Source organism: Ovis aries, chromosome 13, assembly GCF_016772045.2.
Source record: "Ovis aries strain OAR_USU_Benz2616 breed Rambouillet chromosome 13, ARS-UI_Ramb_v3.0, whole genome shotgun sequence".
NCBI classification, from domain to species: domain Eukaryota; kingdom Metazoa; phylum Chordata; class Mammalia; order Artiodactyla; family Bovidae; genus Ovis; species Ovis aries.
This window is the reverse complement of record NC_056066.1, coordinates 3,679,156-3,694,417: the sequence shown is the minus strand read 5'-3', so window position 1 is coordinate 3,694,417 and position 15,262 is coordinate 3,679,156. Positions and strand designations below refer to the sequence as shown.

General features: G+C 42.8%; 1 protein-coding gene across 12 annotated transcripts in view; it reads right to left on the bottom strand.

The window, feature by feature from the left end:
* SLX4IP (SLX4 interacting protein) overlaps positions 1-15,262 on the bottom strand; it is a 210,285-nt gene that overhangs the window by 60,839 nt on the left and 134,184 nt on the right. For 7 of the 12 annotated variants that reach the window (XM_060397156.1, XM_042230418.2, XM_060397157.1 and 4 more), the window contains 2 exons: positions 11,003-11,092; positions 4,122-4,242 (listed from right to left, as the gene is read on the bottom strand). In XM_060397156.1, the coding sequence (XP_060253139.1) occupies positions 4,122-4,242; positions 11,003-11,092 (211 nt within the window). The remainder of the gene's footprint in view (positions 1-4,121; positions 4,243-11,002; positions 11,093-15,262) is intronic. The other 5 variants (XM_060397159.1, XM_060397160.1, XM_060397162.1 and 2 more) reach the window with 1 other exon arrangement.

Below are 15,262 nucleotides of genomic sequence, written 5' to 3'. Positions count from 1 at the left end.
CAAGATGAGGCTGGTGAGGTGGTCACCTCAGAGTACCAGCCTTCACCCTGGAGCCCAGGGGCAAGCCTGAAGGGCTTTGTTCGCAAGATGAGGCTGTAACGTGAAGAGAAGGCCTTACCCTAACTCGGGTGCTGACCGCAGGGGGCGCATCAGCCGGCGTGGACGCAGGGGCACCAGCAAGGGGGCCGCTGGCGGGGTCCAGTGTCCAGCAAGGTGGGGTTGAGGACCGGCTGGAGGCAGCAGAAAGGGGGCCAGATAAGGTGGGGGCTGCAGAAGGCAAGCTCAGAGGTCATCTGTCCCCAGAAGCAGAAAGAAGGAAGATGGGCTGTCACGCTGAGGTGACTTTCCAAGAGGGATACTTCGCACAGCTTTTCCACCCCAGAGTGAGCAGCACACTGTTGCATCAGCAGCCCCTGCCTCCCTCCAGCCATCAACCACACGACTAATCCCCGACAGGGAAGCCTGGCATTCATCCCACAAATGTGCCTCAGAGGTTCCAGAAGGCAAAAAGGCTTCGCGTTTGTAGTTGTATGTTAATAAACCAAGCCAGAGGCAAATTACTTGCAATATACGTATCACACAAAGTATGAATATCCTTAATTAATGAGTTCTTACAAACCAATAAAAGTATGAACATGAAACAGAAATATTAGGATTTCCCTGGTGGTGCAGGGGACGTGGGCTTGAGCCCTGGCTGGGGAACTAAGATCCCACATGCCAGGGAGCAACTAGGTCCAACTGCTGAGCCCACACGCCACAGCTCAGGTCTGTGCACCACGAGGGAAACTGCACGTGATACAGCGGCGACCCTTCATGCTGCAGCTGAGCCCTGACACAGCCAACTAAACAGACAGACAGACAGACAGAAATATTATAAAGAAATTGAAGTGTGCACATGTCTAGGCCATCAGGATGCCCACTGTACCACTGTTCACAACAGCAAAAGTACTAGATTCAACCTAAATGTCCCAGTGATAAATTAGACTGTGGACACTTGATGGACTTCTATGTAGTTATTAAAAATAGTAACGTGGACCTCAAGTGGCCAAAACAAGCCTTGAAAAATGGTAACAAAGTTGGAAGAGTCACATTTTTCAATTTCAAAACTTACTACAAAGCTATGGTAATCAAAGCAGTGTGGTACTGGCATAAAGACAGACATACACCCCAGTGGAATAGAAGAGAGAGCCGGGAAATAAGCTCTTGTAACTGTGGTCAAATCATTTTCAACAGTGATGCAAAGGCCACCTGCTGGGGCAAAGGACAGGTTTTTCAGCAAATGGCACTGGGAAAACTGGATAGTGAAAGAACAAAGTCAGACCCTGAACTTAAACCACATAAAAGATTAACTCAAAATGAATCAAAGCCCTAATGTAAGAGCAGTCCAAAAAACTCTTAGAAGAAAAAAACAGGGAAAATCTCCGTGACATTGAATCTAGCAATGATTTCATGGATGTGACATCACCGGGTTACGTTAAAATTAAAAATGCCTTTGTGTCAAAGGACATTATAAAGATGATGAAAAGGCTTTGTTTTCTCCATTTCTCTCAGTATGGGAGAAAATATTTGCAAATCATATCTGATAAGAGATTAATATCCAGAAAATATAAAGAATTCCTATAACAACCTAATTAAATACTGGGCCAACAGACAATTCTCCAAAGATACACAAATAGTTAATATACACATGTAAAGAAGGTCAACATCACTAATTGTTAAAGAAATGCATGGCACTGAAACATGTATACTATCATGCGGGAAACGAATCGCCAGTCTGTGTCTGACGCAGGATACAGCATGCTTGGGGCTGGTACACGGGGATGACCCACAGAGATGCTGTGGGGAGGGAGGTGGGAGGGGGGTTCATGTTTGGGAACGCATGTACACCCATGGTGGATTCGTGTCAATGTGTGGCAGAACCAATACAGTATTGTAAAGTAAAATAAAGTAAAAATAAAAATAAAAATAAAATAAAATAAAGAAATGCAAACCAAAGCCAGAATGTGACATCGCTTCTCATCTATTAAATTTTGAAAATGGTGACATGTGTTTTAAAGGACTTCTACAGGGGCTTCCCTGGTGGCTCAGTGATAAAGCATCTGCCCGCCAGTGCAAGAGACACGGGTTCAACCCCTGGTCCAGGAGGATCCCACGTGTCACAGAGCAACCACACCCAGTACGCCACAACTACCAAGCCTGCGTGTATGCTGGAGCCGGGGGACCGCAGCTACCGAGCTCACGTGCCCGGAGCCGAGGCTCTGCAGCAGGAAAGACTCCACAATGAGGCCTGTGCAGTGCTCCAGAGGGGAGCCCACCGGCCACCAGGGGAAAGCCCGCATGACATCCGGGGCTCAGCCCAGCCAAAAATGAATCAAGGACTTTTACATTACGTTAGATGGGAAAAACAAATTACAAAATTGTGTGTAGAGTAAGATTACTTTTCTGTTTTTAGCAAACTTCTTGCCCACATGAGCCCAAGAAAGGCTCTGGGTTTCATCCTGAGGTGAGAACACCGTGAGCTCCCCGCCTGGGAGAGAGGCTGGGAGAGCGAGCAGTCAGCACTTCCCTGAGGAGGAGAGACCAGGGCAGGGACCACCTGAGAGTCGGTGCAGAGCAAGCCATGACCGCGGTGGGGCTGGGCTCTTGGAACTCTCTCTGCTCCTTCTCCTTCTGTCTCAGTTACAAAGGGCCACTCACCACGTCTGCTGCAGCTTTTCTCAAGACTTCAACTATTCCCAAGCAAAATGCCACAAAGTGTCATCTAATACAATACTGTTCGGACTGAAAATTCTATTTGTTTGAGGCTTTCTGTTGAATGAACTTCATCTATCTCCTTACCAGCTGTGCCCAAGTACACGATGCAGACTGAGTCTGTGTTTAAAGGGGAGGATGTTCACCGCTCTTTCCCTAAAGAGCTATTGCGTTAGCATAATCTAGCACAGCAACGCAGCCCTGACCTCGGAGGATTAACTCGGGTTGACTGTATTTGCGCGACAGAGTGCCATGAAACGCTAACTTAAAAAGTTTAAAGAACACAGCGATGACGGAGTGGACAGAACACCGAGCTGAGGGGTCAGGCTCTGCACTTGTCACCCCAGTCCTCCTCCACTGAAAGTGAAAAGGTGAATGTGAAGTCACTCAGTCTGTCCAACTTTTTGCGACCCCATGGACTGTAGCCTGCCAGACTCCTCCATCCATGGGATTTCCCAGGGAAGAATACTGGAGTGGGTTGCCATTTCCTTCTCCAGGAGATCTTCCGGACCCAGGGACTGAACCCGGGTCTCCCTCACTATAGGCAGACGCGTCACTGTCTGAGCCACCAGGGAAGTCCTTCATTGAACATATCCCCAAATCTCTGCATCAGGCATGGCCTAAGTGTCAGGGGTGGGGAGAGGGGAGGGGAAGATGCCAGATACAGGAGATGATCTTGGTCCTCAAGAAGATGACATTTTATTCAGGCAACCCCCTTAATCTCACAACCCTCTGCTTCTTCACCCATAACTCAAAGATATTACCATTCTCAGGGTAACAGGGTGTTAGGGTAAGGGCTTAGGATATTCCAGCTTCAGTGCCCTTGGCATTTGGGGGGGCACTGCCTGGTTGGGGGCGGCACTGCCCTGTATACTGTAGGATATTTAGTGGCATTCCTGGCCCCTACTCACCAGGGGCCAACAGCTATCTATCATGGCTCCCACCCCAGTTATGACAATCCAGACTGTGACGGACATTACCAAATGTCCCCTGAGGCAGAACCACCCCCAGCTGAGAACCTCTGAGATGGTGACATATATGAAAGCATTTAGAAAAGCATGAAGCCCCAAATCAAGTATTACTGCAAATCTATTTGCAAGACTACTTGTCAAAAAAAATCCTTTAAAGAATTTATAGTTTCCTTAGGAATGTTGTGTTTTCTATTTTTATATACTTTGCCTACCATTAAAAGCCCTTTAGGGCTTTTTGATTAATTTTCTTTACCCAAACAAAGCATCTTCATTAGGCTATATTTTTAAAATGTATCACTATACAGCAACACAACTCTGACTCTGACAGTCACAGTCAAACATAATTGCCATCTCTACAAAGCAGAAATTTTACCCGAAATCAAAGTAGTTCGTGCCTACCTTTTAAGGACAAGGGATTGGATCTTGTGAATTCTGCATCTGACGGCCTGTGCTGTTTACGAACTTGTAAGTACTCCTTCACTCTTGAATCGATGGTTTCTTTTAACAGTAAACAGACTTCCTAAAGTAAATTAAAAAAATTACATATAACTTTCTAATTTAATGCAGTACAAAAAAAGTCAGTATGCATATGAAAAAGCCAAACTGAACACTTCATTCTGTTTGCTTTTTAGTTTAGCTATGAATAAAGACATTTACATATGTTCATGGATAATGCTGCAGACTTAAATCTGCCACTAAGCTTTGCTTGAAACCATGATGCTGGCTTACTCTGTGATCTAAGAAATATATTTTGCCCCTCTTCATTTCTCTCTGCCTCAGTTTCATATTTCCAAAAGGAAGGTAAAAACATCAATGTAAAAATCAGGGCAAGGAGGTGAGAAAGTCAGAGAGGGAAAGGCTGTTTTCATGTAAATATCAACCAATGGGATTATGACAAGTATACGACAGAACAGAGCCAACTTTGGCTACAAGTGGGAGCCCCAGAGATGGGCCCACTGGGCAAGGACTGCAGACTGGGAGGAGTCAAAGAGCCAGGGCACAGTCAGAGGGAGCCCCAGCCAGTCAGGAGGGGCAGTGCCCTGAGGTTTCGTGCTGGGACCCATGGCACAGCGCCACCAGATTTTCTGATTTAAGAGGAACTAGAGACAGTGATTTTTACACAAAAATTTCCTACTTTTAAAACTTGGTTCAAAAAAACTTTAATATCTAACCACTATAACTGATTAGTTTCTGGGGTTTACAAATCTACTGAAAAGCAACAGCACGGATGGTAAGTTGAACAGAGAACTGGAAATCAAGAGTCTGATTTTCTTCCATAGGCTTGTTGATGATATCGTATAAGCTTCTGTGAAAACTGCTCTCTATTCACCTATTCACAGTAAAAAATAATTTAACTTCTTATATTGCACAAAAGTAAATTTTTATTAGGCAACAGAAAAACATGGTTTTAATTGAATGTCAATATCTCAAATTTCTGGAGCTACTGTTTTGAACATATCAGTGTTATTTATAAAAGAGAAAAATAAAACTTAAAGCCTAACTGTATAATGGGATGACCCTGCTCACATTAGCTATACTATCAGAAAAATGTAATCTGATGTAGGGAAAGGGAAAATAAAATTGCTCCCAAATCTAAATTTCTTAACGCAGATTAAGAACTGGTGTGTAAGGACGGACAATTCTGGTTCAGTTCCCAAGGACTCTGCAGAAGGTTCAGAGTTTCCAGGTCACCTCAAACCTGTTTCACTGGTTTCTCATGATGCCATCTCAGGTTGATCTCTTAGAATCCTCATAAATTAAAACGAGGACAGAGCTGTAAGCTGCTTTGAAGGGCAACGAGAGACAAGCTTTTCTTTTGTTGCAAATACACGTACTCCTCAAACAGTATAGAAAACACCTGACTTAATTCACAAACAGAGTTTCTCGATAAAATACAAACTCTGGTCTTCTTCCTGATCTCATTTTGCAGCCCAAAGATGCAATGCCTTGTGGAATACAGAGGTATTCATTTACAGTTGAAGGTTTTGGCATTGTTCGTGCAACAGAAAGGCAGCCTTGCTCATACTGTTGTTTTAACAATTAAAGAATTTTGCTTCACATGCAGGGTTCAACGATGACTGAGCTAGAAAATATGTGAAAGACATACATGGAAACAAGGATTGTTAAAATTTGGCCATAAATGCCCTATAAGGCTAGAACTAAAAATAGGAGGACAAAAACAAAGCCAAAGCCCATGTACACAAACTCTCTCCCTGTAGTTACGGGGCTTTCCTTCCACGAGTCAGGTTTGACAAATGGGAAGGTGGATCGTGTGTGCTGTGTCGAGGTCCCCTAGTAACTGACCACAGCACATCTGGCAAAGCACTGTTCTCTTCAGAACCAGGGCAAGACAAGGAAAGACAAATTCCCATCTAAACTCGAGGGGCAGCAGGAAGACCAATCAATGAGCAAGAGAGAGGTGTACCCAACATCTCCAGGCTACCAGGGGTTCCTTTGTGCTTCCCAGGTTTACAAGGGGAACAGCCTGAGTTCAACTGTTTGGGTTACAAAGACTACTCAGGCTGGACTCAAACATGTGTTTAATACATGTGATGAGATCCTTTTCTGAAAAGGAACAGGATATTCTTAAGACTTTCACTACTCAAAGTGACTGTTAAAATGCAATCAAACTGATTGCTCATGAAATCCCAATCTTGAGATGATCTAATAATTTAAAAAACATAAAAGGCCTGGGACACTGAACATAGGCTAAAGTCATATCCTCAACTAGCTTTTCTCTTCTCTTAAACACACACACATTATCCCAGATCCATTTTAATGTCAGCGAGCATATTTTGAAGAAACAGTGTGAAGTAGAAGCCACAGAGCGTCTCCTTGGCTTTTCGCGGAGAGCCCGCTCACGGCCCGCAGTGGAGCCCTGCAGGCCCCATTGCGCTCTGAGTCCCTTCACTAAGGCACGCCCTGTGGCCCCAACACCAGCACAGGTAGGGCAGTGCAGCTGCCTGTGGCACCCTGGAAAATTCTGGCCTCATGCTTTGGCTGGGAAGTGAGTCACCTACTCACAGATTTATTGTAAAGCCTTCCAAATCAACTGACTCTTGGCAAAACTGACAGCATGTCAACACAAAAGGTCTAAAGCCGAGGCGGCAGAGTTGGGAGAGAATGGAGGAAAATCTGGGCCTGGAATGGTGGATTCTAGGATGCTGCCAACGTAAGTCACACTTTTTGGGTGAGGCCGTCTTGGGTGCATACTGGTCACTTTAGGAGGATGAATTAACTGTTTTGAATCATGGGGACATGTGTTGAGAAGCCAAAGGTTGGAATGACATGAAGGCAGACTGGAGGAGCAGGCGATGGCCTATTAAACACGGAGTCCTGCAGAGCATGGCCCAGCGCTATTCACCTGAATGATGATGTCAACGTCTCAGGCCACCAGTGTGATAAATCCCATCACACAGAACCCTGGGCCTTTTTGCTCCCAGTTTGAGGTCACTGGGTATCCTTAGCAAAGTTAGGACAACAGTTCCGTCGCTCAGTCATGTCTGACTCTTTGTGACCCCATGACCCGCAGCACGCCAGGCCTCCCTGTCCATCACCAACTCCTGGAGTCCACCCAAACCCATGTCCATTGAGTCGGTGATGCCATCCAACCACCCCATCCTCTGTCGTTCCCTTCTCCTCCCCTCAATCTTTCCAGCATCAGGGTCTTTTCAAATGAGTCAGCTCTCCGCACCAGGTGGCCAAAGTACTGGAGTTTCAGCTTTAGCATCAGGCCTTTCAATGAACACCTAGGACTGATCTCCTTTAGGATGGACTGGTTGGATCTCCTTGCAGTCCAAGGGACTCTCAAGAGTTTTCTCCAACACCACAGTTTAAAAGCATCAATTCTTCAGCACTCAGCTTTCTTTGTAGTCCAACTCTCACATCCATACATGACCATTGGAAAAACCATAGCGTTGACTAGATGGACCTTTGTTGGCACAGTAATGTCTCTGTTCTTCAATATGCTATCTAGCTTGGTCATAACTTTCCTTCCAAGGAGTAAGCGTCTTTTAATTTCATGGCTGCAATCACCATCTGCAGTGATTTTGGAGCCCCCCAAAATAGACTCTGACACTATTTCCACTGTTCCCCCATCTATTTCCCATGAAGTGATGGGACCAGATGCCATGATCTTCGTTTTCTGAATGTTGAGCTTTAAGCCAACTTTTTCACTCTCCTCTTTCACTTTCATCAAGAGGCTCTTTAGTTCTTCTTCACTTTCTGCCATAAGGGTGGTGTCATCTGCATATCTGAGGTTATTGAGATTTCTCCTGGCAACCTTGATTTCAGCTTCTGCTTCCTCTAGCCCAGCATTTCTCATGATGTACTCTGCATATAAGTTAAATAAGCAGGGTGACAATATACAGCCTTGACGTACTCCTTTTCCTATCTGGAACCAGTCTGTTGTTCCATTTCCAGTTCCAACTGTTGCTTCCTGACCTGCATAGAGGTTTCTCAAGGGGCAGGTCAGGTGGTCTGGTATTCCCATCTCTTTCAGAATTTTCCACAGTTTATTGTGATCCACATAGCCAAAGGCTTTGGCATAGTCAATAAAGCAGAAATAGATGTTTTTCTGGAACTCTCTTGCTTTTTCCATGATCCAGTGGATGTTGGCAATTTGATCTCTGGTTCCTCTGCCTTTTCTAAAACCAGCTTGAACATCTGGAAGTTCACGGTTCACGTATTGCTAAAGCCTGGCTTGGAGAATTTTGAGCATTACTTTACTAGCGTGTGAGATGAGTGCAGTTGTGTGGTAGTTTGAGCATTCTTCGGCATTACCTTTCTTTGAGATTGGAATGAAAACTGACCTTTTCCCGTCCTGTGGCCAAGGCTGAGTTTTCCAAATTTGCTGGCATATTGAGCGCAACACTTACACAGCATCATCTTTTAGGATTTGAAAGAGCTCAGCTGGAATTCCATCACCTCCACTAGCTTTGTTCATAGTGATGCATCCTAAGGCCTACTTGACTTCACATTCCAGAATGTATGGCTCTAGGTGAGTGTGAGTGATCACACCTTCGTGATTATCTGTGTCATGAAGATCTGTTTTGTATAGTTCTTCTGTGTATTCTTTCCACCTCTTCTTAATATCTTCTGCTTCTGTTAGGTCCATACCATTTCTGTCCTTTATTGAGCCCATCTTTGCATGAAATGTTCCCTTGGTATCTCTAATTTTCTTGAAGAGATCTCTAGTCTTTCCCATTCTATTGTTTTCTTCTATTTCTTTGCACTGATCGCTGAGGAAGGCTTTCTTATCTCTCATTGCTATTCTTTGGAACTCTGCATTCAGATACTTATATCTTTCCTTTCTCCTTTGCTTTTCACCTCTCTCCTTTTCACAGCTATTTGTAAGGTCTCCTTAGACAGCCATTTTGCTTTTTTGCATTTCTTTTTCTTGGGGATGGTCTTGATCCCTGTCTCCTGTATAATATTATGAACCTCCGTTCATAGTTCATCAGGCACTCTGTCTATCAGATCTAGTCCCTTAAATCTATTTCTCATTTCCACTGTATAGTCATAAGGGATTTGATTAGCTCATACCTGAATGGTCTAGTGGTTTTCCCCACTTTCTTAAATTTAAGTCTGAATTTGGCAACAAGGAGTTCATGATCTGAGCCACAGTCCGCTCCCAGTCTTGTTTTTGCTGACTGTATAGAATTTCTCCATGTTTGGCTGCAAAGGATATAATCAGTCTGATTTCGGTGTTGACCATCCGGTGATGTCCATGTGTAGAATCTTCCCTTGTGTTGTTGGAAGAGGGTGTTTCCTATGACCAGTGCGTTCTCTTGGCAAAACTCTATTAGCCTTTGCGCTGCTTTATTCTGCACTCCAACGCCAAATTTGCCTAATTTGCCTGTTACTCCAGGTGTTTCTTGACTTCGTACTTTTGCATTCCAGTCCCCTATAATGAAAAGGACATCCTTTTGGGGTATTAGTTCTAGAAGGTCTTCTAGGTCTTCATAGAACTGTTCAACTTCAGCTTTTTCAGTGTTACTGGTTGGGGCATAGACTTGGATTACCATGATATTGAATGGTTTGCCCTGGAAATGAACAGAGATTAACAACGTACTAATAATATTATCCTTTGACTGAAAATATATTACTTATAAATTTTCTTTCGGGAGATTTCTAGTTATCTCCAAAAGCTGACTGAAAACAGTTATCACAGTTAAGGGGTAAAAAAGTGGTACCAAAAAGTACCACCATCACTAGTTTTTTCTCCATATACCACCTTGTAATAAAATTTATTTCCAGCTCTAAAAAGCCACTGTGACCAACAAATATCATGGAAGATTCCGAAGGCTGTTACATTTGTAAAGTTACGTAAAAGCCACAGGCTCACTATGCTGCTCGCTAATAAGGAGGGGTCTGGAGAAGGAAGCCAAGCGTGAGATGAGAGCTGGAGGCCCCTTCTGCCTTTGCCGCAGCAGCGCTTGGTGGGACCTCAGAACTGAGAGCTGGGAGGGACTCAGCCAGGGTCTGGGAGAACCCCTCAGCCACAGAGGAGGCGGCTGAGGTTCGAGCAGGTCCAACACCACAATCCTGTCATACAATCGTTTTACTGACTGACCACCTGCTTAGCAACTGGCCACTGTAAGAGGAGGGCTGCTGTCACCCATCCCTATACTTTTCCTAAGGGTCATGTGGTACAGGAGAAGATTTCAGACAGCTGACCAAGCCAGCCTGTGTCAACCCCACACCTGCTCCAGGGGCTCGGTCCATCCATTACGACCAGTGAGGATTACAATCCCTGCTTACCTGGAAAAGTCTCTTTAACTTCTTCTTCTTCTTCGTCATCTTTTTTTTTTTTTTAATACAAAGAACCCTTTCCCTCAAACAAAGAGGTGGGGAATTTCTGGCTTAAATACTAGAGTGGCAAATGAAATATATGAAATAGATGGATGTGTCAGTTTCTGAAGGAACAACAACAGAAAAGGCAGGTGTATGTCTGTTGTGGGAAAGACAACTTTTCTTCAAGGATTAAATAGCACTCAAGATTTACTGTCCATTAATAAAAATGAAAGCTGGAAAAAAAGCTAATGTTCCTTTTAAGAGCAGCTCCTGTATTTAAATTAGTGAAAAGTTCTAAGGACCTACTGTATAGCACAGCGAACTAACTATATTCAATATCAAGTAATAATCTACAACGGAAAAGAATCTGAAAAGAATATAGGTCTGTGTGTGTGTGTGTACAACTGAATCACTTGCTGTACACCTGAAACATGGTAAATCAACGACATTTCAATTTAAAAAAATAGTGAAAAGTTTCCTGGTACCTCTTTCTTCTGTTCAGAAAACCAGCTAGTATCTTTGCTTGAACCTTGCGGCAATACATGAAGATCCACCAGGACAGCAAAGTTCCCACACTGAAAGACATTAATGAAAGACTTAGCTCACACCCAGTGAACAATGAGAGAAAAGCTCACAAATTCCTATGTGGTTGCTCATGATGAAATAGCAACAAAGTTCACTGCTGGACAAAAACGTTAATACAGGGTATGGTAAAACTCATAACTTGTTGCTTTTTGCAATTTTAGTATTTATTATAGAAATGGGGAGAAATTTAATTTTAATCAGGACAGGAAAGAGAAAAAACCTATCTCTGTACTATAAGTTGACAGAGGATGCCCAGAAATTCAGCAGTTAACACTGAGAAGATTTAAAAAAGGTCAGTGCTAGGTAGGCTCCAGAAAAGGAGTCTGGTAGACACATACAGGGAAATTCTTTCTTCCAGGTGGGACAGAGCAGACAGAAGTAACTGCATTTTCAGACCAACAAAAGGATTGGCTGGGACTGTACATCTTGGAATAGAAATAGAAGCATGGACGGATGAAAATGGGCAAGGCAGATGCTGAATGACAGTATCAAAACTAAGTTTCATTAAAATATGTCTCAAAACTGTATAAAATCAGCCTTTATTTTTCTATAGGCTAGTGCTATCTAGTACTGTGGAAGAAATGAAAACATCTCTATCTGCACTGGTAAATAGGGAAGAAAATAGCCTCATGTGTTACTGAGCGTTTGAAATGTGGCTTCTGTTGACTGAGAAGCTGAATTTTTAATTTTACCTAATTTCAATCTAATTTAAAAAGCCACAGAACCAGTAGCTCTGCGGCATGGCTACAGACCCTATAAAAAGATGTAGCTTCATAAAACCTCACACTATGTGAATAAAGTAACTTGAGAATCTCAAGATAAATGGATGAACTAAACTAACTTAGAAAAGTATTGTTGGTTGGTTTATGGTCAGCAGGGAAATTCAATTTTGTAGCCCTTTGGCAAAAGTTTTTTTTTTTTCTTTTTAAATTCTGTGCTATAATTCAATGGTGGAAAAAAATATTTACAGCAAATAGTGAGAATATGAGACAAAATATGGAAAAAAAAAAAAACCCCGCAACATGACACCTACCTCACACCATAAAAAGAAACTGATTTGAGATGAATCACAGACCTAAACATTAAAAAAAAAAAAAAATACCATCTATCTTCCCAACCTTGGGGTAGGAAAAGATTTCTTAGACAAGACTCAGAAAGTATTAAATATATATAAAAAAAATCACTACCTAAAAACTTTGGTTCATCAAATGACATCATTAATAAAATAGATATGTATGTCACAGACTGGGAGAAAATATTCATAAATGCATATGAATGAGATAAAGGACTGGTGCCCAAAATATGTAAAAACTACTCCTACAAATTGATGTTAAAAAAACAACTCAAGTTTGAACAGATACTTCATGACAAAGATAAACAAGTGGTGAATAAGCACGTGGAAAAGTGTCCAACATTATCATTCATCAAGTAAATGCAAATTAACACTCACCACCCAGTGGCACAGCTACACTCCTAACACAGCGCCAGCAGGGATGAAGACTGGCGCGTGTCACACGCAGGTTAGGATGGGAGCGACCCACACTCACACACTGCTTGCTAGTGCAAACGGAAAATGGATCAACCACCTTGGCAAATGTTTGTCTGCTCCCTATAGTTAAACAAATTTATTTACCATCTGAGCCAGCAATTTTACGTCAGGTATTCATCTGCAAGAGATGAAAATGTGCACACGGAGGCATGTATACAAATGTGCATGAAAGTTTTAATTTCGAGAGTCGAAATGGAAGACAACCCAGAAGTCTCTCACCAGGAGAATATATTAATACAAATTGTGATATATTTCAAAGCACTGACCGGCTCAACATGGAATGATCTCAGTAACACAGCGCTGAGCAAAGTGAGGCTAAAATGAGAACTGTATGGCTCCATTTATATGAAGTCCTAGGAAAACAAGTTTAAATCCATGGTCAAAATAATCAGCACAGTGACTGCCTGGGCAGAGACTGACTGGTGTGGTGGGGATGGGATTGTTCTGTCTTGTGATACAAGTAAAATCAGTTCATTTCACTGCACACATCAATAATACACCATTTTAAAAATACTGTGTAAAGATACATTCAAGTTTGTTGACAGTTACTTTAAATGCAAATATTATGTCCCTGAAAATGTGTGGGAATAAGTGAACTTTGGTCTGGGTCATAAATCGTGAAGTAAGATAAAAGATGGTCTCCCGCAATGTCAAACAGCACAGTGTTACCCACAGAATTACAGTTTAATGGCTTGCAATCAGCATTTTAAGGAAACAGAAATGGGATAAAAGCTATCAGTGTGTCACATGGTAAAGTTAAGTCTTGTTTTGTGAAACTTAAGTATGAGTGTACTGAGTTATGATATAAAGCCTAATTTTTACTGTGGGCTGTGGTCAAAAAGGTTTGAAAACCATATCCAAATATGTTCTTTTAAATGTTTCTTCTCTGTTATCAATCTAACCTTTAAGGAATATGCTGCCACCCGGTGGAGGTAGCATGCCACAACCGCAGGATCTCAGCCGGGGGCTATTAACCTTCACGCGACGTAGACCTCCTGGGTCGCGGCAAAGCTGATGAAACCTGCCCATAAGAATGTTTTTAATGCTTGGAGACACAGTGCACATAACTAAACAGAAAACCAATTACACTGAAGTACAGTTATTCACGTTTTGAAAATTTGTGATATAGCAATGGATATACTTGCTCAATAAAGCACTGGCTATTACTATACTTTGGTCACCTGACACAGAGCCGACTCATGGGAAAAACACCCTGATGCTGGGAGGGATTGGGGGCAGGAGGAGAAGGGGACGACAGAGGATGAGATGGTTGGATGGCATCACCGACTCAATGGACTTAGGTTTGAGTAAACTCTGGGAGTTGGTGAAGGATGGGGAGGCCTGGCGTGCTGCAGTCCATGGGGTCGCAAAGAGTCGGACACAACCTAGCGACTGAACAGTAACAATCTATAAATCCAAAGCAGTGACGAACACATGATATTTTCAGATATCTGCCACAATTATAATATAATATGGGAAGAGCTGTGATTTCTAATGGTAACAGATACCACTAATACTACTGTCTTCTGAAAACTTCATTCATAATAAAAACAAAATTTATTAGAACTCAGTCAAAATAAGGATGTAACTTTTCTCCCATGGAAGCTCAGTGCCTTCTGAATCCTCTCATGGGCTGCCGGGGCTCCAGAGACCCCAGAACAAGAGCCCCTCCAAAGAGGGCAGACGTGCCTCACACACATTCTACCCGGTCTCCTGTGAGCGTTCCGCCCGACTGCTCCGTCAAGCTAAGTTCTCTGCTATCACTTTGTCATCAGCAAGGATGATTTTCCAAAAAAAAAAAAAAAAAAAGCAATGGTTTTATACACTGGAATATTACACAGCCATTAAAAAGAATGAGATAATGCCATCTGCAGCAACATGGATGGACCTGGAGAGTGCCATGCCGAGTGAAGTGAGTCAGACAGGGAAGGAGGACTATCATGAGATCCTTTATATGCGGAATCTAAAAAGAAATGATGCAAATAAGCTCACAAAACAGAGACGCACAGTCTTAGAGAAGGATCTTAAGGGTACCAGGGGATGGGGGTGAGGGATAGTCAGGGAGTTTGGGACGGACATGTGCACACTGTGATATTTAGAATGGCTAACTAACAAGGACCCACTGTATAGCACACAGAACTTTGCTCAATGTTATGTGGCAGCCTGGATGGAGAGGCGTTTGGGGGAGAATGAAGATATGTATATGTCTGGCTGAGTCTCTTTGCTGCTCACCTGAAATTATCACAACATTCTTAATTGAGTATACCCCAATACAAAATAAAACATTAAAAAAAAAGTGATGTTTCAACAACCTGATCTGATACTATGTAGTATCTTTCTAAAAAGAGCTGAATATAAAGGTCCAATTTGGTATTTTTTTCATCATTTGTGAAGGCTTCCCTGATAGCTCAGTTGGTAAAGAATCCACCTGCAATACAGGTGCCCCCAGTTCGATCCCTGGGTTGGGAAGATCCCTTGGAGAAGGGAAAGGCTACCCACTCCAGTATTCTGGCCTGGAGAATTCCAAGGACTATACAGTCCATGGGGTCGAAAACAGCTGGACATGACTGAGTGACTTTCACTTTCATTTTTCATTTCATCATTTGTAGCT